General features: G+C 58.3%; 1 protein-coding gene across 1 annotated transcript in view; it reads left to right on the top strand.

Moving 5' to 3' along the window:
- Window positions 1-18,984, top strand: part of CHD5 (chromodomain helicase DNA binding protein 5) — a 63,431-nt gene continuing 44,447 nt past the window's right edge. Inside the window, exons 1-3 of the mRNA XM_052653637.1 lie at window positions 1-79; window positions 10,174-10,301; window positions 18,126-18,305. Of these exons, the coding sequence (XP_052509597.1) occupies window positions 1-79; window positions 10,174-10,301; window positions 18,126-18,305 (387 nt within the window). The remainder of the gene's footprint in view (window positions 80-10,173; window positions 10,302-18,125; window positions 18,306-18,984) is intronic.

Raw genomic sequence — 18,984 nt, forward strand, 5'->3', positions numbered from 1 at the left:
ATGCGGGGCCCGCTGGGCACCGAGGAGGAGCTGCCGCGGCTGTTCGCGGACGAGATGGAGAACGAGGACGAGATGTCAGGTGAGCGGGGCGCCGGCTGCGCGCCGGGCCAGGGCGGCGGGGGGCGCGGGGACCGGCTGGGCCCGGGGGCTGGACCTCGCGGGCGGCGCTGGCGGCGCGCGGGAGGAGGCGCCGGGCTGCGGGCTGCGCTCCCGCCCTGCTGGCGCCGCGCGGCCAAGGGCGCGGGGCTGGGCGAGCGCCGGGGTGCGGCGCGCGGGCCGCCAAGGGCGGGTGCTATCGGGGCCACCCTGGCCACGGCGCGGGCGGAGGACCGCCGGGGGCCTGCGCCGGGCGCCCGAAGCGGGGAGGGGGCTCGGAGCCGCGGGGGTCAGCCCGCGTGCCCTTGAAGGGGGCGGGAAACGCGCTCGGCTGCTGGAGCCGCGAACCCCGCGCTCTCGCTCCGCGCCGCGCACCCTTGCCCTCGCGGGGACCGGCGGGCGCTGGCGGGACCAGATACCGGGACCTGGCCTATCTCGGTTCCCGGGTGGGCTGGGTGGGGCCCGGAGCGGGAGGAGGACGGGACGGACTAGGGGACCGGGCGAGCGCCCGGGCAGGGGTGACTTCCCTCCGGGCCCACGAAGGCTCCAGGCTGAGGCGCCCGGGCTCGGACTCCGCTCCCGGTTCCCGGCCGCCGGGTGCCGCGACCGCCGCTCCCCAGCACTTTGCCCGGGCCGCCGGCGTCGTCCTGGCGCGCCCTAGCGCCGGCCGGCGTCTCCAGCCCGCGGTCGCCCGCCTATTGGCGTTCCCAGCCCACCCTGCTTTGGCTCCGGGCCTGACTCCCAGGGCCACCGCCCCAGCCTTTGCCATCCCTCTCCAGAATTCAGTAGAAATCAGGGTTTGTGCGTCAGGGGCAACCTTGCAGGATCATTCCTTACTTAACTGCTCACCGTGTGTTTGGGACGTTCCCCTCACGGCACAGCTGGGCAGGGCCTCACACTGTGGACCGGCCGTCTTCGTTCCCTTCCAGAGGACTCTCACATCTCAGCGTCCCCACACCAAGTCACGGCCCTTCTGGCCTCCCAGGAAACTTGTGGGAACTGCGGGAGCCCTCCCTCGCCCTTGAGTGTGATGTTTGGCCCCTGGAGCCCTTTCTCCAGGGGCGAGAGTATTCTGCACATTGGCACCTCAACTCCTGCGTGCAGGAGGTGAGAAGGGGAGGATCCAGGTGGCAGTTCTGTCTCTTCCTAGAGGGGATTCCCATCAGGTGGCCACGCCCACTGGGGGGGGGCGGCTCCTCACCCTTCCCCACTTGTTTGCTTCCTTTAACATGGTGACTGGGGCCTCACCCTGCTCAGATAGTTTGGCCAAGTTTGCAAAGGGCCTGCTGGGGTGAGGGGATTGGGGGTGAGATGGCCCCACATGGGTGGAGATGCTTGGACAAAGTTGACTCTTACATCCTGGGGTCCAGGGAATTAGGCCCATTTCCTGGAAGGGAACACAGAGGCCCAGCACAGGCACTGAAACCCAGGGCTGTTTTTCACCCAGGAAGCTAGCTTAGGGAAAGCTGGTTACTGGCTTCCTCGGGGCATGGCACTCAGGGCGTGGCCCTTTGTGGCACTGATTGATGGGGGCAGTGGACAGCTCAGAGTACCTGAATAGGTTTATTTCCAGGACTTAATCAACCCCCTGATGGGGTCCTCTGTTTCCCTGTCCTATACACTTTGAATCTCTCTGGTTGTGTCAGGACTCCGAGAGTGGGGAGAGGAGAAGGCCAGGGAAGTGCCCTCAGGCCGATGGGCACCCAGCTCACTCCTTTAGGGCCAGAGGGCTTGGGCCTCAGCCAGAGTCACCTGCCCGCCACCTTGTCTCCCTCCTGCTTGCATCCATTGCTCCAGGCAGGTGTGGGGGGTAGGGTTGGCCCTAGGGTCTCTAGGAAGCCCCTCAAAGCCCTGCCAAACAGAGACTACGCTGCCTTCCACAAGACCAGGTGCTTGACACCAGGGAGACACCTTCAGAGCGTGTCCTGAGCCTTTCTGAGCTCCTAGCCCTTCTCTGTGTCCCTGGTCCCAGCCACTGTCCCCTCTACCTGGGGACTGCAAAGCCTCCTAACCAGTCCTCACTGACCACACTCCACTCAGCAGCCAGGGTCACCTCTGTAAACACAAAGCAGACCCCAGCCCACTGGTGTGAACCGATTGCAAAACCCCTGTTCTACTCCACCCCCATTGTCACTTCCCACCTTCTTGCTCACGTATTAGCCTTCTAGATTCTTCTGGAACTCCCCAGGCTCCATCCTGCCCTGAACATTGACCGTGACCTCTGCCAGACCCAATATTCCCCAGCTCACGACCACATCCTTCCTGCTACTCAGGTCTCCAGCTCCTGGCTGAGTGTAGGCCCACCTCTCTCATTCCCAGGCCCATTTTAATGCTTCATTTTCTTGACAGTATTTCCCTGGAATATTTTCATCAGCTGACTTGTATCAGTGGGCTTCCCCCCTTGAGGTTGACCCTGTGACCACCTACTGGGCCTGGCACTGTGGGTGCTGGAGAGAGGGGCACAGTCTTGGGGTCTGAGGGCTGGGGGGTCCCTGGGTCACCCTGAGCTCTGGATATGATGACAGCCTCAGCCTAGGCCTCGTGTCTCTCCTGGAGAGCTGGCCGCCCAGGCCCCTGTCCTCCACTTCGGCCTCTCTGCAACCCTCAACCTGAGCTGGTGACCCTGGCCCGCAGGGGTGGGTCCTGCATGTGGCAGTTTGCTGGTGGAGGAGCCGGTGTACTAGGAGCTGTCACTCCAAGTTTTCAATCTGCTGTGGTGGGCTCAGTACTTGTCACATCTACTTTCCTCACTCCGCCTGTCTCCCACCCTCCTCAGCAGTGTTCTTGCCACCTAGATTTGCCCAGTCCAGCTCTCTGGCTTTGAGGCCAGTGGGTGAGGAGGAGGAAGGAGGGCGGCTTGGAGGAGGAGGAGGGCAGGGTGCCTGCTTCTTGGGCGCAGGGACCCTGGCTGTCAGGTTTCTTGGGAATTCAGAGGGCTGGTCCACGAGAGGGCTCGAGAGAGTCAGTGGCTCTGCCCCTGCTGCTTGTTCACGGCCTGACCCTGGGCAGGACACCTGGTCCCTCTGCCTCAGTGTCCCCAATTGTGGAATGGGACTGTGACACCAGCTACCTCATAGAGGGGTTATTATGAGGACTGGTGAGATGGTGCACGTGGAACATGTAGGTCACAGTGCCCAGCACATGATAGGTGCCCGTAAAGTATGGCTTATATCACCATCCAAGGGGGGCAGTTGGCCTGCCTTCCCCAAGGAAATGCTTCCGAGACATGCACCCTCATCTGGTAAGCTGGGGGCAGGGAGCCTGGGCTTGAGGGGCTGGAGGGAGGTAGGGAGGAAGGGAGAAGAGGGCTTGGCACTCCAGGCCTTTTCTTCAGAAGTCCCTGCCTGGTAGGCCCAACCCTTCCATCCCACACAGTCGGGGGGGTGGATTTCCTAGAGCTGGTGAGCCCAGCTTCTCTCCTGGCCGGGTAGTGGGACCACTCTGGCACTTGACTGGCCTGTGGACCCACAGGACTGGACCCCATCTAGGCTTCTGTGGGCAGAGGGACCAAGAGGGAGAGAGCACCATGTTTCCCAAAGGTCTATATTTTCTTAACCCATTCCCCCGCCACTGGGGAAATGGTGAGAGCCTGGTCATATTTAATATGTTGTGCTGAGAGGAGGGGGGCACAGTGATCAGCACACTTGGCCCAGTGGGTTGGCCTGTGAGAGACTCCCCTCATTCCCAACTGATCTATTATTTCATCAGTTCATTCAGTCACCCACCCCCTTGTTCATCCAACCACTCATGTATGTACCCTCTGAACATCTACCCATCCAGCCACAAAACTAACCAACTGACCATATACACCCACTGCCCACTGGCTAGCCATTGTACCCACTCATCATCCATCCATCCATCCAACCCAGTCTCCATCCATCCATTTATCCATTCATCCATCCATCCATCCTCCTGGTGTGCTGCAGTCCATGGGGTCACAAAGAATTGGACATCACTGAGTGACTGAACTGAACTGAATCCATCCATCCATCCATCTATCTACCCATCCATTTATTTATCTGTCCAGTCCATCTATCCATCCATTGGTCCATTCATCTGTTCATCTATCTGTCTATCCATCCATCATCTGTCCATCCATCCACTCACGCACCCAAGACAGATTTCTCGCATGCCTTCTCTGAGCCAAGTACTGAACATACTATAGTGTCTGACCTTCTGGGGGTTTTGCAGGTCGAACTTGGAGACTTTCTGCCTTTGGCTCTGTCCTTATTCCCTTCTCCCTGTTTGTCTTCTCATTTTGTCCTCCTGTTTGTCCCTTTGTCTGTTTTCCGAGTCTGTCTTCCCTGAGTCTTTGCTCCTCTCTGTCTGGCTGTCCCTCTCTTTCCCTCTTGTGTCCCTGGCCCTCCAGGGCTCTCTCCCCATCCCCTCCCTCCTGCCTGTCTTTCCTCCTCCTCCCCGGCAGTGCTCTGGGCCCTCACCCTCCTCCCTCCTCACTCTTTCCGGGCCCCAGTCCCTTAGGGTAAAAGCCTGCCCTGTTCCCCACTCCTGCTGCCTGCCCGTGGTGCTCAGGACTGACTCTTTGATGAGACGCCAATGAGGTGATGTCTGGGTTTTGTTAAACGTCATAAATAAATTATTAATCCTCTCCTGGGCAGAAGTACTGCCCCCCCTCCTGCCCCTGCCATTATCTGTGGAGGTCCATGGTGTGGGGGCACTTCAAGGACTGATGGGGACCTTAGTCTTGGTGGCCCCTCCTTGGTCGACCCTAGAGTAGTCCTGAGAACCCCTGGCCCAGCGATGCCTGAACCCCTAAGTCCTTCAGTTCCTGCCATCCTAACCTCCCTGAGGCCCTGGGCCCCACCTGCCATTGCCAAGCACATCAGTTGCATCTCAGTTTCTAGTTCCTCATCCTGTGAGAAGGGCAGTGCTTTGCCCATTTGTTTTTTAATTTTTATTTATTTATTTTTGGCCACGTCACTCAGCTTGGAGGATTAGTTGCCCAACCAGGGATCACACCCGTGCCTTTGGCAGTGGAGGTGTGGAATCCTAACCACTGGACCACCAGGGAATTCCCAGGACTCGGCCCATTATAAGGATGAAGATGTGAGCTCAGGGGAGAAGGGACTGGGGGCCACCCCACCAGGCAGGGGCGGTGGTTTGAAGCCTGTGCTCCCCTGTCCCTCCTCCTGGTCACCAGGTGGTCTTGTTTCCTGCCTGGGGGAACGGAAGGAGCCCCTCTCCCCAGGCTCTGGAGGGGAGGGTGGACGTTGAGCTGGGTCCCCATCACTGACATTTGCTCACTCTTCTGGACCTCCGTGATGGAGCTCTTGATCTGGCTCCTGGCTCCGCCTCCCCAGATCCATCAGCTGCCTGGAATCAGATGACCTAACTTCCTTTCACAATCATGTTTTTCTTCTGCTCTGATCACCTTGTGTTTGCTAAGTTGCCTGGGGGGCTGCCCTCTTTCCCAGGCCCCTCTGGGCTCTGCTGCTACCCCTCCCCAGAGGACGGGGGCAGGGGATGGGCAGAGCATGGAGACTTGGGGTGGACTAGCCCAGACCACCCCCACTCCGAGGGAGCCCAGATGACCTTCCAGACCAGGGGCCAGCCTGAGTCACCTCAGCGTCCCTAGGGCACATCCACGCGTGGCACAGGGGCAATGCTATTTAAATGCCTGTTAAGTAAGTGCAGGGAAGGGCTGAGTTCTGGGGGTGTCCTACACCTGGAGGGAGGGGCAGGTGTGGGGACCACCAACCAGAGTTCTATCCTGGCTCTGCCACCTGCCGGCTGTGAGACTGAGAAGTGGGCAAGTGATGAGATCCTTGGAGCCTATTTCCTCATCTGCAAATGAGGGTAATACTGTCTCCCCGGGTTGCTGTGTGGAGTAGATGAAGTCCTAGAAACAAACATACGCTACCTGCTTTGAGCCTGGTGCAGGCGGTAGGTAGATCCGCTGTTTATTGTAAGGTGTTTCTCTGGGAAGGGTCCATGCCCCTTGCCTGGGCTGCAGCCTGTTGAGCAGCCTTGGGCTTCCTCAGGGCTAAGCCCATGTGTGCAGGGAATTGGTGAGGGGCTGGGGATAAACTCGGGGAAAAGCCACAGAAGGCACCTGTGTTCAGGGTCCCCCGCCTGTCCCCCTGTCTTGTCTCTGAAGCAGCCCTCTGCCCCCTCCCCAGGCCTGGGAGACAGAACAGGGCAAATGGGTCCTAATTATAGCCCGTCTGGGATCCATGGAGCCTGGGGCCCTGGAGGGGCAGGTTGGTGCAGGAGGACACTGCCAGGCAGCCTGGAAGGGCTGTGTGGGGCAGCCAGGCGGAGCTGGGAGCTGAGCGGAGCTGGGAGCCGGCAGGATGAGGAGTCCTGAGGCTGCTTCTCCTCGGTGCCCTCACCCCAAGCCTGCGGGCTCCCATGTTAGCAGTGGTTGGATGCCCTGGAGAGGGGATGCAGGGCTGGGCTCTGGGAGGGGCACCAGGAAGGGTTGCTTGGATATGACTCCTCAGGTCCGGTTCTGGAAACTCAGAAGACGGAGGAGGGGGCAGGGCTGGGCGGGAATTATGGGGGTTTGTGGGAGCACTGTCACAGAAGGTCAGCCCTGGGGGTCCTCAGGGCTACCAGAAGCCGTGCGGGAGAAGACAATGCGGGTGGGCAGCATGGGGTCCTCTTCATCGTGTGCCAGTCTGGAACTTTCCCAGAGGAGGGATTTAACCAGGCAGATGGCCCTGGGCTGTGAGGTCTCCTGAAAATGGAGGGAGGGGTCTGTCCAGGGGCAGAGGGCCTGAGGCCTTATCCTCTTAAGGCTCGAGGTGCCCCTACCCGGTTCCCAGGCAGGATGGGGCACCGCCCATGGGCGATCCCCGCTTTCTTCTTGAATCTCCTGCAGCCACCTGCACATCCCCTTGTCTGTGCCTGCTGGCTGGTCAGTCTGTGACTGTGTGCTGGGCTGGCCTCCCCAGTCTGGGGGATTGCCCTGCTGAGGGGATGGGGGATGTGGGGAGGAGGCTGGAGGCAGGAGGGAGAGGCCCCTCCTGATTGCATCAGCTGAGCCTGTTACATAACTGTGCTGGGCATTGCCAGGGTGTGGGGGTGGCTCTGCCCAGGCGGTCTCTTTGCAGCTCCAGGGGAGGTGGAGGTGGGTGGGGGAGTGGGCAGGAGTGGATGGGCATCGGATCCCCAGCCTGGCTCCCAGCCAGCCATGTCGTTGTTCCCCAGAGCCCTCCACTCTTGAATGGCTCTGGGAGTGCCCATGCACCTTTCCAGCTGGCACAAGAATCCTTGCCCCTCCCACATCAGGGTCCAGGGGACAAGATGGGGTTGGCTCCTGCCTCCTCTGCCTGGCTCCTCTCAAAGCCTGCCCACGTGAATCCCAGCTTTGGGCCCACCCTCACTGCCTGGCCGTTGTGCCAGCCACAGCAGCTGTGCCTTCCACAGGGTCCTTGGCACTGCCCCCCCCTCTGCTGGTCAGGACCCCTGAGCTGGCCTCCTGGGGATGGCCAGCACTCAGCCCACTGTCAGGTCACTTCTTCTTCCGTGGCAGCTCCCTCACCTGCCTGGAGTTGGCTCTCTCCATGTCTGTGTTCACCTGGCAGGATGGGGAGGGACTGGGACTCGGGCGTGCCCTGCCGCCTGCTCCAGTGGACCGACCTCTGCTGTGCAAGATGTGGGGTGGGGGCTGTCAGGTCATAGGCCCCTGGCTACCCTGGAGGAGAACCTGGTGCAGAGTGGTGCCCAGTCAGTGGTGCAGCCCCTACCTTCCCCAGGGAGGGAGTAGAATGAGTGGGAGATGGCCCTCCAGGGCATAGGGGTGGGAGGGGCATTCACTGGGCCACCAGAGTCACCAGAGCCCTCTATCTATATCCAGAGTGTGACGAGGGGTACCTTCCCCCTCCCCACTGGTGACTGTGGGGGTCAGGTGTCTCAGGCCCCTGCCTGTGTGCTAAGTCGCTTCAGTCGTGCCCGACTCTTTGTGATTCTCTGGACTGTAGCCGCCAGGCTCCTCTGTCCATGGGATTCTCCAGGCAAGAATACTGGAATGGGTTGCCATGCCCTCCTCCAGGGGATCTTCCTGAACCCAGAGATCGAACCCACATCTGTTATGTCTCCTGCATTGTCTTCTTTACCACCAGTGCCACCTGGGAAGCCCCCAGGCCCTGGAGTAGACCCCTGTGGAGGATGGGGGGGATGTTGGGGGTGTCCAAGGTGCAGATGTGTGTCCAAACATCTGTGGGTCTGACACATTCAGCAGCCAGGATGTTTTGCTCTAAAAGGTGTCCTGGTGGGGCCCTGTTATTTAAACTTGATTCATCGAGGACACTCGGTCCATTTCCCAGAGGAAAGTCCCCTGGGTGGCCCTGGCATGTCTTGCCTTCCTCAGAGTCTCCCAGAGTGTCAGTCTCACAGTGGGGTCCCTCTCAGAGGCCAGCCTGAGGCTAAGTGAGACTCCCTGTCCTGTCCCCACCCCCTGGTGCTTCTCTCTGTGCCCCCGCCTGTGCACATGGGCCATGAGGGTGGGGGTGGGGGTCAAGCTGCTGGTGTGGGGGACTGGCTTTCTTGAAGCCCCTTTGGTGTGGACCCTTTGGAGGTTCTACTGGCTCATTCTGGAATCTTCCTTCATCCCAGAAGGACAGATATAGCTCTCCTCTAGGTGTTTTTTTTTTTTAAAACAGCATTTTATATACTTAAAAAATTCTTTATTTGGTTGCACTGTATCATAATTGCAGTACGTGGGATCTTGGATCTTTGCTGCAGCATGGGGGAATCTTTGGGTTTCCCGGGTGGCGCTAGTGATAAAGAACTCGCCTGCCAATGTGGGGGACATAAGAGATGAGGGTTTGATCCCTGGGTCAGGAAGATCCCCTGGAAAAGGGCATGGCAACCCACTCCAGTATTCTTTCCTAGAGAACCCCATGGACAGAGGAGCCTGGTGGGCTACAGTCCATGGGGTCACAAAGATTTGGACATGACCGATGTGACTTAGCACATGGGATCTAAAGTTGAGGAATATGAACTCCTAGTTGTGGCATGTGGGATCCAGTTCTCTGACTAGGGGTTGAACCTGGGCCTCCTGCATTGGGAGCTCAAAGTCTTATCCACTACACCAGCAGGGATGTCTCTGGGTGTTTGTCTTCCTGTGTTGTCTTGCTGCCATTTGCCCCCAAGAGGACCCTCCCATTCCCCACCCCCACAGAACTCAGGGGTCATACTCTTTATCCCCCTGACGTCCTGGGTGGGAGTTAGACCCCGGCCACAGGCTCCCTTTGGGGGGTGGCGAGAAGCACAGAGATGCCCACGTGACATACTTGTCTGCTCACCTGGACTGTCGGCTGGAGGAAAGTGCTAGGAATTCAGGAAAGGCAGGCAGTTTCTAGAAAACGCACCTCTCTCTGGGGACTGTCACGCTGTCTGGAGCACCCAGTGGAGTGTGTTTGGCACCCCGCTGTGCATGTCTGGGTCCACGTGACGGGGATGGGCCTGCGTGGGTGCAGTTGGGGACTAGGCCGGGTGGCGGGGCAGCATGGCCTTCAAGTCCCTATTAAAGGGAGTCCTGGCATCTGCCCCGCTGGTCTCGCCTCCAAACTCCCAGGCACTTGCCCCACAGCACACCTGGCATCACCTAGGGTGATGTTACCTGCACTCATGAGCTGTCTCCTGGCCCCGCTGTAGGCCTCTGGAGGGCAGAGGTAGGCCCTGACCCTCCCTGTGCCAGCTGGAGATGGCTTTCTGACTCTATGGAACTGCTTTCTTCCCGAGGAGCCCGGCTTGTTAGTTACCAAAGTTAGTCGTTTTTGTTTCAGTTTCTGGAGCACTGTTGTAGCAAGGAAGATGGTTATTGTCTGATTTTACAGATGACAGGAGGAAAGGCCCAGAGAAGTGGAGTGGTGTGACACAGCCCGAGGGGTTGGGGATGACTCTGAGGGGTTGGGGAAGGGGAACTAGATGGAGGGAGACGGGGTGGGCTTTAAGTGGGAGCAGGGAGGGGTGGGTGGCCCTGGCCTGGGACAGTTGGATGGCAGAGGAGGTTGCTGTCCAGCGGCCCCGCCTCTCGCTCTGTTCCTGGGTTGGGAAGTGAATCTCCCTAAAGGCAGCAGAGTCACTCCCTCCCGCTTCTTATTCCTCCAGAAGAAGAAGATGGTGGCCTTGAAGGCTTCGATGACTTTTTCCCGGAGGAGCCCGTGAGCCTCCCCAAGAAGAAAAAGTCCAAGAAGCTCAAGGAGAACAGGTCCAAAGGGAAGAGGAAGAAGAAAGAGGTGAGCAGGGCCGGGGATCTTGCGGGGCTTGGCTGCTCCTCCTGGGCCTGAGAAAGACCTGGACTCCCAGGACCTTCCAGAGAGGGAGGGTGTGTCCTGAGAACCGAACTTGTGTGAGAACACCAAAATGGGCATCTGCTGTGAGCAGTGCCCACCGATACCTGCCCAAGACAGATCTCATGTCGTTCCCCAACCAGGGATTGAACCCTGGCCCTCGGCAGTGAAAGCGCAGAGTCCTAACCACTGGCCCGCCAGGGAGTTCCCAAGTGTGCTGTCTTCTTAATCAGAGTGTTCTGGGGTGTTTATTCTTTCCCCCTTGGTGGCTGTCCTGGGCCGTGACAACACGGGGTCCCCGGTGCTTGCACCTCTTCAACTGAAGGGCCCTTTCTCTTGCTTGCACCTGTGTCCACTGCCTCCGTGTCCACTTCCTCGGTGCCCTGGGCAGCACCTTCTGCCACCGCCGGCAGGCATCTGTCCCTTGGGTTTGCTGCATCCAACCTGTTGTGACTTGGGGTCCTGATGAACATGATTAAAGTGGGAGAAGAATGAGGAGACCTGAGTATGGGATGGGTCTCCTCCGAGTAATCTGAATGCACATTTCCAGAACACTCCACACAGAATCACTTTATCCTCAATATCAACCTTGGGAATCGGGGTCAGATGATCATCACCTCCTGGCAGAGGGGCAACCTGGGGTCGACTTGTAGCTTAAAGCCCCTCGCACTCAGAGGGGATGATCCTAGGGCAACGTGGGGACGCCTGTCTCCCACCACGTGGGAGCAGCCACCGCTCCTTGGAGTTACCCCATCCTCTGGGTAGTCTTACAGGGAGGGGGTGGTGTGCACCTTGCTTTACAGAGGAGGCTCAAGAGATGAACTTGCCCAGGGTCATGGCGACATGGCTGAGATCTGGCCCCAGGGACGTCCAGCAGCCTATCCCCCCAGCCTGGTCCTCCCCTGGCCTGTGGGGTTTTTGATGGGGAAGCGCTGTCGGTTCTTTGGCTTTCTCACCTCCCCTGTCCAGAGGAGACCCTCCTGGTCCAGCCTTGCAGGGGAGGCTGTGGGGGAGGTGTTAATGGGCTTGGTGACCCTGGGGGCAGAGTAGCAATGTGCTTGTGTGTGTGGAGCCTGCTGGAACTCTCTGATGTGCCTCAAAGGCCACCGTGGGCCTTTGGCTTGTCCCTTGCAAGGCTTTGTGCAGGTGGGGGAGTGTTATGACTTCGCTCTGGAGGGTCCTTGAAGATGCTGCAGGGAGTGGGGAGGAGGAGACGCCTGAAGACAAAGGGCCTGTGATGGCGGGCAGGCCATGCTGGGTGGGATTCTTCCCCAGATCTTCCCAGGCCACTGTCTGCACCTGTCTGAGCCTCACTTCTGTGTCTGCAGTAAGAGGGGGTGGTCATCATTTTGCCCCCAGCCCCTTGTTGGGGGGCAAATCAGATGTGGGCCGGGAGGGAGCCTTCATGTGACCAGTGCCATGGGGAAGGCCAGTAGCCTTGGGGACATCCAGAATGTTACCCTACAAGTGTCTGGAGGATGGGGCCTGCCCTGTACCACGCCCCCGGGTTCTCGTGGTGGTCAGCTGGGGCTGGCCTGTCAGGAGCTCAGGGACTGGGGCAGGGAGGGGTCAGCCCCGCCTCCTCCAGCTGGAGCCTTACAGGTATGTCCTGTCTGTGTTGTCCCCGGAGCTTGGGGTCAGCATCCTCCCCGGGACTGCCCGCTGAGCTGTTGTCCTCGCTTCTGGGGGGCCCCCATAGGACAGCTGCCCTGTCCAGTCTCCTGGCCTAGGCTGTCCCCGAGCCTCTCCCTGCCCTCTGCGGCCTTGGCAGGCTGTTTGTCTCCTCGGGCGCATACAAACTGCCCTTTCTGCCCCTGGAGGGGCCTGAGTCTCCGCCGGGCCCAGCGCCACTCCTCTCCGACACTCTGCTCTTCATCACTGTTGCACCTCAGTTTTGTCCGCACTGCCTGCTCCTGGCATCCTGTGCTCCCAGATAGACAGGTCTGTCCCCTCCCAGGACACCCCACCCCTAAACCCAGGGCTGCGTGTGGGAAGGTTTGTGAGCTGAAGCGTCCTGTCCCCATTATCCAGGAGGGGAAGTGGAGGCAGGAGAGAGGAAGAGCGGGACCCCTGCCTGGAGGCTCCCCATCAGGGAGATGCAATGGACCCGGCCCCCTGCAGTGGGGGACCTGTGCAGCTCCTCTCCCCACCCTGGCCTGCAGGTCTGTCCTCGTTGGGAGTAGAGAACAGATGGTGTGGGGCTGGTGGGGCCCTGGGATCCAGGGGTTGACTTCCTGGTTGAGCTGTGAAATCTGGATCTGCTGCGGCCACTGGGCTCACTCCCCAGACCCGGGTCTCCCTGGATGCGGGTGGAGGGGGATTCTGGGTCCTGGGGCTGAGCACAGGCGCCTCCTTCTCCAGGTCCTCTGCGATTTCTCTCTTTCAGCTTCTTTCCTGGGACAGGGAGGGAGGCTGGGCCAGCGTGGGCTGTTCCATCTGGCCCTTGGTCTCAGGCCTCAGGCTGGGTCTCTGCCCGGTTCCCAAATGGTGATGAAGGCCCATGAGGGGAGCCCCAGGGGCCTGTGGCCTCCCTTCCCGGCTCCAGGTGGGGGTGAGCTTTCTCTGGCCTTTCTGGATACTGGTACAGCAGGCCCCTCCCTGAGGCCCTGGTCAGGAAGGAGGCAGGATGTGGGCAGAGTCTTGGCGGTGGTGAGGCGGGGGCTGGGTGAGGGGCCTGCGGCCAGGGGAGAGGGGCTGGTGGCTTCTGAGGACAGGAGGGCTGGTGCCTGCCATCCTCGTGCTGGGATCACCCTGATCACCCAGGTCTCTCGTCTCCTTTCTCCGGCCCTACCTGGACACAGGGTTTTGCTTTTGTCTCTGAGCCCAGCTCTCACTCCTGTGGCTGGAACTTGGCCTCTGTGAGGGACTCATCTCTCGCTACCTCTTCCCTGGCCTCCTCTTCCCTCCTCTGCATTTCTTCCCCGCCCACCTCATCATCCTCCTGCCCTCTCCCTCATCGTCTCCTCCCTCCTCTCACTTCCTCACCCTCTCTCCTCTGCACCGAGATGCAATTCCAGATCTCAGAGGGGATGGAGGCCAGGGGAGACTGGAGGGCTGCAGGAGCTGGGCAGTGCCAGGCAGGCCCCCAATGTGGCCCTCGGACCATTGCTGCCCCCCGCCCCCCCACCGCACCGCTGAGAGCCTGGCTTGGCAGCTGTCAGATTTCCGAGATCTAAACACGCTGCCTCTGGAGAGAGGGATCTTGGCCGCCATGTGCCCACTGCCCGCTCCTCCACCCGCCTGCAGATCCTAGTTCTCATGATGTGGGTGGGGGAATGTCACCCCTTTGCTCCTTTTCATCTGCATCCAGGTGGCCTCAACCCAAGACCATGGGTGGAGGGAGCAGAGGGCCCCCCCCCCCCCCCGCCGGTGGTGGAACCCATGCAGCAGCAGGCTTTTGGCGGGGGCTGAGTGGGGGGACAGGCAGGGAGTCGTGAATTCTGATTTACATAAAATAACCGGGCTTCGGCCGGAACCTGAGCATATGTAGATGAAGCTCCTTGTCAGACCCAGCGCAGGAGGGAGAGATGATTTCAACCTGTACTGCAGCGGTTACCATAGCAACCAATTATTCAGTGCTAAATTATAACTGTTTATAACACTCGTGAATGGGAAGGCTCATATTTCATTCTTTCTTTTCCCCTCTCAATTTTGAAGGACCTCAATTTGAGAATGACCAACTCTCCGAGTCCCTCCTTTTGAGTTGAAATGCCTCCTTTTTAAGAGATGTGGTGTGTGCCAAGCTCAGGCGTAGAAGGAAGGGAGAGGGAGATGGAAGGCCTGGATGGAACGACATCTGCAGAGCTGCAGGGGGGAAGGGTGGACACTGGCTGCCTGCTAGGGATCCCCAGGGCCTGCATTGGTGGCTTACTGTGCCTTCTGTGGGCCTGAGGCTCAGGGCAGAGACCCCTCCTGCCTACCCCCAAGTCCTCACACGCCCAACTTGGGAGTAGCATCTAAGGCAGCTTTGCACATGGATTCTGTCGGGACTCCAAGTTTACTTGAGTTCTTCAACCATCAGGGGTGTCCCCTGTAGTCATGCCTGGGGCAGCTGCAGCCCAGAGGACAGCGCCAAGGTCACAGCCTGATGAGTCCTGATGTTCAGAGCCTAGGTGTGGCTTGGGGCTGAGGTTGCTTTAGGGAATTTTTTCAGGGATTTTGTCCTGTGCCTGTACCTCCCTTGTGAATGTGGCTTGGGCTGCACCACCCCCAAAAGTTTCAAGATGCCGTATGGCTGGTCTCCTCCTAGTGTTTGGTCCTTCCTGCCCTTCTGGCCACTGGCTGCTCTGCATCCCTCCGGGTCCTGCTGATAGGTGACCCCTCTTCCAGTTGTTTTCAGAACCATGTGCTGCCCTTCCTTTTGCTCCTTTGTCTGCAAGGGAAGATTTTGGAAAAACAAAGCACAGAGAAAGGAGGCCCTGGTCTTGATGGATGCAGAGAGGTGCTGTGGGTACAGAATTATTGCACCAGCAGGAAACTCATTCCCAAAGACCTGTCCTGCATCCCACCAGCCACCAACCCCCCTGCTCCTGGCTGTGTGAGCAAGAGGGCTTGGATGAGATTGGGGTACAGATAGGGGTGGACCAGCCAAGGTGAGCCTCATTTTGGTGGGGGGAGAAGGAAGGGCACAGAGGAGATTAGGGAATGGATGGGGAGTTGGAAAATTGGGGAACCACCTCTTCTTTCCGGCCAGCTTTCCTCAATGCAGGTAGACGGGGTGATGAAAGGTCTCCCCATTTTGTGAAATAGGAGGCTGCCATCGTTGTCACCCTAGTGGGTGATTGGGGCCACTGACATGCCCAGTGTAACTTCAGCTCATTCCTCTAGAAGGAACTTTGCCCTCCTGCTCCCCCACTTAGATCCAGAGTGGCTGCTGGACCAACCCTCCTGGCAGTGCCCAGCTTGGGGCCCTCTGCCAGGCCTGCGCCTCCTGGACTGTGCACACACAGAGTGTCTGCCGGAGGGGCCTTCCCTGCCTCTTCCTCCCTCTAGCTCCATCTGGGCCCTGCCTTCAGAACTGCGCCGGCCACCTCTCACTGCTCCTGCACTTGGGATGTGGTAGCCTGGGATCCGGCTCCCAGCAGATGCTCAGGAAAAACCCCACAGATGCAGCCACAACAGCCCCTTCTTGTTGCCTCTGTGTGTGTGTGTGTGTGTGCACGCACATGTGTGCTCAGTCGTGTCTGACTCTCTGTGACGCCGTGGACTGTAGCTCACCGGGCTCCTTTGTCCATGGGGATTCTCCAAGGAAGAATACTGGAATGGGTTGCCATTTCCTCCTCCAGTTGAAGAGTTGAAGGAAGGGTTGCCTCTTCCTGACCCAGGGATTGAATGCATGTCTCCTGTGTCTCCTGCTTTGGCAGGCAAATTCTTTACTGCTAAGCCACCAGGGAAGCCTCAGCTACACTGTAATTGTTGTCCAGCTGCAGGCGTTGTCCATGCACTTGACTTTAATCCAGTCTGGATTTGCAGAAACGAGGGAGATGAGGCTGGTTGGGTCCTCCAGCTTGTGGTCCTGGTCGCATCTTCGACTTCCAAGCAGAACTGGGGGCATTGTGGGTACTTGAGTCTCCCCTATTTCAAAATATTTAAAGCTGTCTCTCACAGGACCTCCTTTGTTCCTCTTACTGCCATTTACAGCATCCCCATTTCATAGATGAGGAGACTGAGGTCAGGGTGTTGCAGTGACTTGCCCAGTTTCCTGGTTAGCAAGGATTTCATAGCTCAGAGACAGCTTCTGTCCTGAAGCCTCTCAAGGGAGCCCCAGAACCTGTCGTGGGTCCACCTGTCTCATCCCTGATCTGGTCTGTGGGCGGGTGAGAGCCAGCCCCAAGCCCCTCCCTTGTCAGGCCCCACAGCCCTGTCCGCGGTGCTGAAGCTGGTGGTGGCTGCCTCTTCCCATCCTTACCTTCGCTGGGGTGTAGGCCCTGTCTCTCAGGTCTTCCGAAGGGTGCCCTTTCCAAGCTGGCCGAACTCCACCCTCAGAGGAAATGGACATCACTGTGTGACCTCTGCCTCCCCAGACAGAGGCAGAGCTGGGAGCTGTGGCTATGAGCGCTGAGAACAGGATTGCGTGTGAGGCTGTCCTGTCCTGGGTAGGCTCTGGCAGCTGCCAGGACCGGTTCACTGCCCCTGGGGCCCAGTGTGGCCAACCGAGTCAATATTCTGGGAAACACTTGAGTTCTGGAAAGGCTCAGGCCCTGCTGCCTGTCAGCCACCAGCCAGCACACTGACTCAGCAGCTAAATGAGCATAAAAGGTTTGGAAGCAGGGAGCCGGCCTAGGCAGAGAGTGAGCTGAGCAAGCAGAAGCATCAGGAAGTGCAGGAACCCCATAGGTGGGTCCTTTCCCAGATGTACCTCAGGGAGAACCTCCCTCCTGGAAAGAGATGCTCAGACTGTAAACATGGCTGGACAGGGCAGCAGTTGGCTTGGACAGACAGACCCACTGTCCTTACTGCCCTCTGTCTGCTCGGCTCCTCTTCCATATGCTTCTTCCCTCCCCCACCTTCCCTCCTCTCCCTCGTCCCCTCTTTCCTCCTCCCTCTCCATTTCCTCTTTTGCTTCCTTCCCTCATTCTCCTTTCCTTCTTCTCACATCCTTCATCTCCCTAGTTCTCTCTTCATCTCTACTGTGCCTCTCTTTGCTCACCTTGAAGAGAGAGTAAACCACCAGCATGACAATGCCAAACATCATCTTCCTTGGAGCATCTGTGTCCAGCCTCTCCTGCAGGCCCTGGCTTGAAGGGGCCTCCTCAGCCCACTTGCATCTTCAAAACCCTCAATACACAGCTTTCTCAGAGGGACAGTGGCTTTCTAATAGGGGATGCTCTGTCTGTAAACACCCTTATCTCCATATATATGGGCCATTTTCTGCCTGTACAGATGGGAAACTAAATCAAGGAAGCCAAGCTTAAGAGCTGCCTAAATTACCTTGTCTCATATTGAGATGAAGCAGCCAGGATGAGGGCCGTGGGGAAGGTGGGCTTGTGCCTTAGCAGCTCCTGGAGAGCCCACATGCAGATAAGACTGGGATGAGTTCCCTGGCGGCTCAGTGGGTAAAGAATCCATCTGCAGGAGACACAGAAGATGTAGGTTCGATCACCAGGTCAGGAAGATCCCCTGAGAAGGGCATGGCAAACCAGTCCAGTATTCTTGCCTGGAGAATCCCATGGACAGAGGAGCCTGGTGGGCTACGATCCATAGGGTCGCAAAGAGTTGGACACGACTGAAGTGACTGAGGACTGAGCACATGCACTGTATGTTAACCACAGGTTTCACTTGACACAAACAGCTCCATAGGATGCAAAGATAAGCAGAGCGGTGCGGAGGTGGGGTCCAGGGCAGAAGCCAGGGGCCCTTCTCCAGCCTAGCCTGCATTTTGTTTTTTTGGCTCTGGGCATCACATCCTCTGTGTGTCCAAGTGTCATCCCTGACACTTGTGTTACAATCCGAGTCCACAGAAACCTGAGGCAGAGCCTGGACCTCACTCTGGGGCCGTCCAAACAGCTGCCCTGCGCTTGTGCATTGTGAGGGTGAAGCCTGGCTTCACACGATACCTTCACTCACCTGCACGGCACCGTTTATCATGTCGAGGATGAGACCCTTGCCCCATACTGATTCCAGGTGATTGGAGCTTTGGTGATCTGGTGGCTGAGACTGATCCAGAAAGCATGGGCTGACTGACTCTTCCAGGAGGCCACTTGCAGGGCAGGAGTGCTGCCTAGGACTGGGGGCCCTTGTTTGTCCTCACCATCCCCCTTTCTCTTCCAGGGGAGCAATGACGAGCTGTCGGAAAATGAAGAGGATCTGGAAGAGAAGTCGGAGAGTGAAGGCAGTGACTACTCCCCGAATAAAAAGAAGAAGAAAAAACTCAAGGACAAGAAGGAGAAAAAAGCTAAACGGAAAAAGAAAGATGATGAGGAGGATGACAATGAAGATGGGTGCCTCAAGGTAACACTGAGGCCTGGCTGGGGGTGGGGGGTACTCAGGAGGGGGGCTGAGCCCCTGCTGCCAGCTCTCTGTCTTCTGACCCCAGAGCCCCTGCGTGAAGAGCCTCCTTTTCCACCAGTGGGTGTAGGGGCAGATGGGTCTGGGGGTGTGAGTGTATCCATGTGCACATGTGGAAAAGTTGGACACGAGTTTGTGAGAAATACTGTATCTACAAGTCTTCCAGACACATCAGAAATAACAATGGGATGACCGTTAGGAGTTGAGGGAGGAAGTCAGGCAGCCTTTTGCTGATGTCCGTTGTTTTGCCTGGCCTAGCACAGAGCTGTTTCCGAGGGGAGTGATAGTCTGAACTCAAGTTTGGTGTCAGGAGCCTCTCGCTCGGAACAGTTTGGGAAAATAGAACAAATGGAGCTTTTGCCAAGAAGCAGCAGCTGCGGGACTTCCCTGGTGGTCCAGTGGCTAAGACTCTGCACTTGGAATGCAGGGGATATGGGCTCCATCCCTAGTTGGGGAACTAAGATCCCATATATTGCGTGTGTGCATGCTCAGTCATGTCCAACTCTCCGCGACCCTAGGGACCGTAGGACACCAGGCTCCTCTGTCTGTACGATTCTGCATGAAAGAATACTGGACTGGATTGCCATGCCCTTCCCCAGGGGATCTTCCTGACTCAGGGACT

The sequence above is a fragment of the Budorcas taxicolor genome, chromosome 16, assembly GCF_023091745.1.
Source record: "Budorcas taxicolor isolate Tak-1 chromosome 16, Takin1.1, whole genome shotgun sequence".
Taxonomy (NCBI): Eukaryota; Metazoa; Chordata; class Mammalia; order Artiodactyla; family Bovidae; genus Budorcas; species Budorcas taxicolor.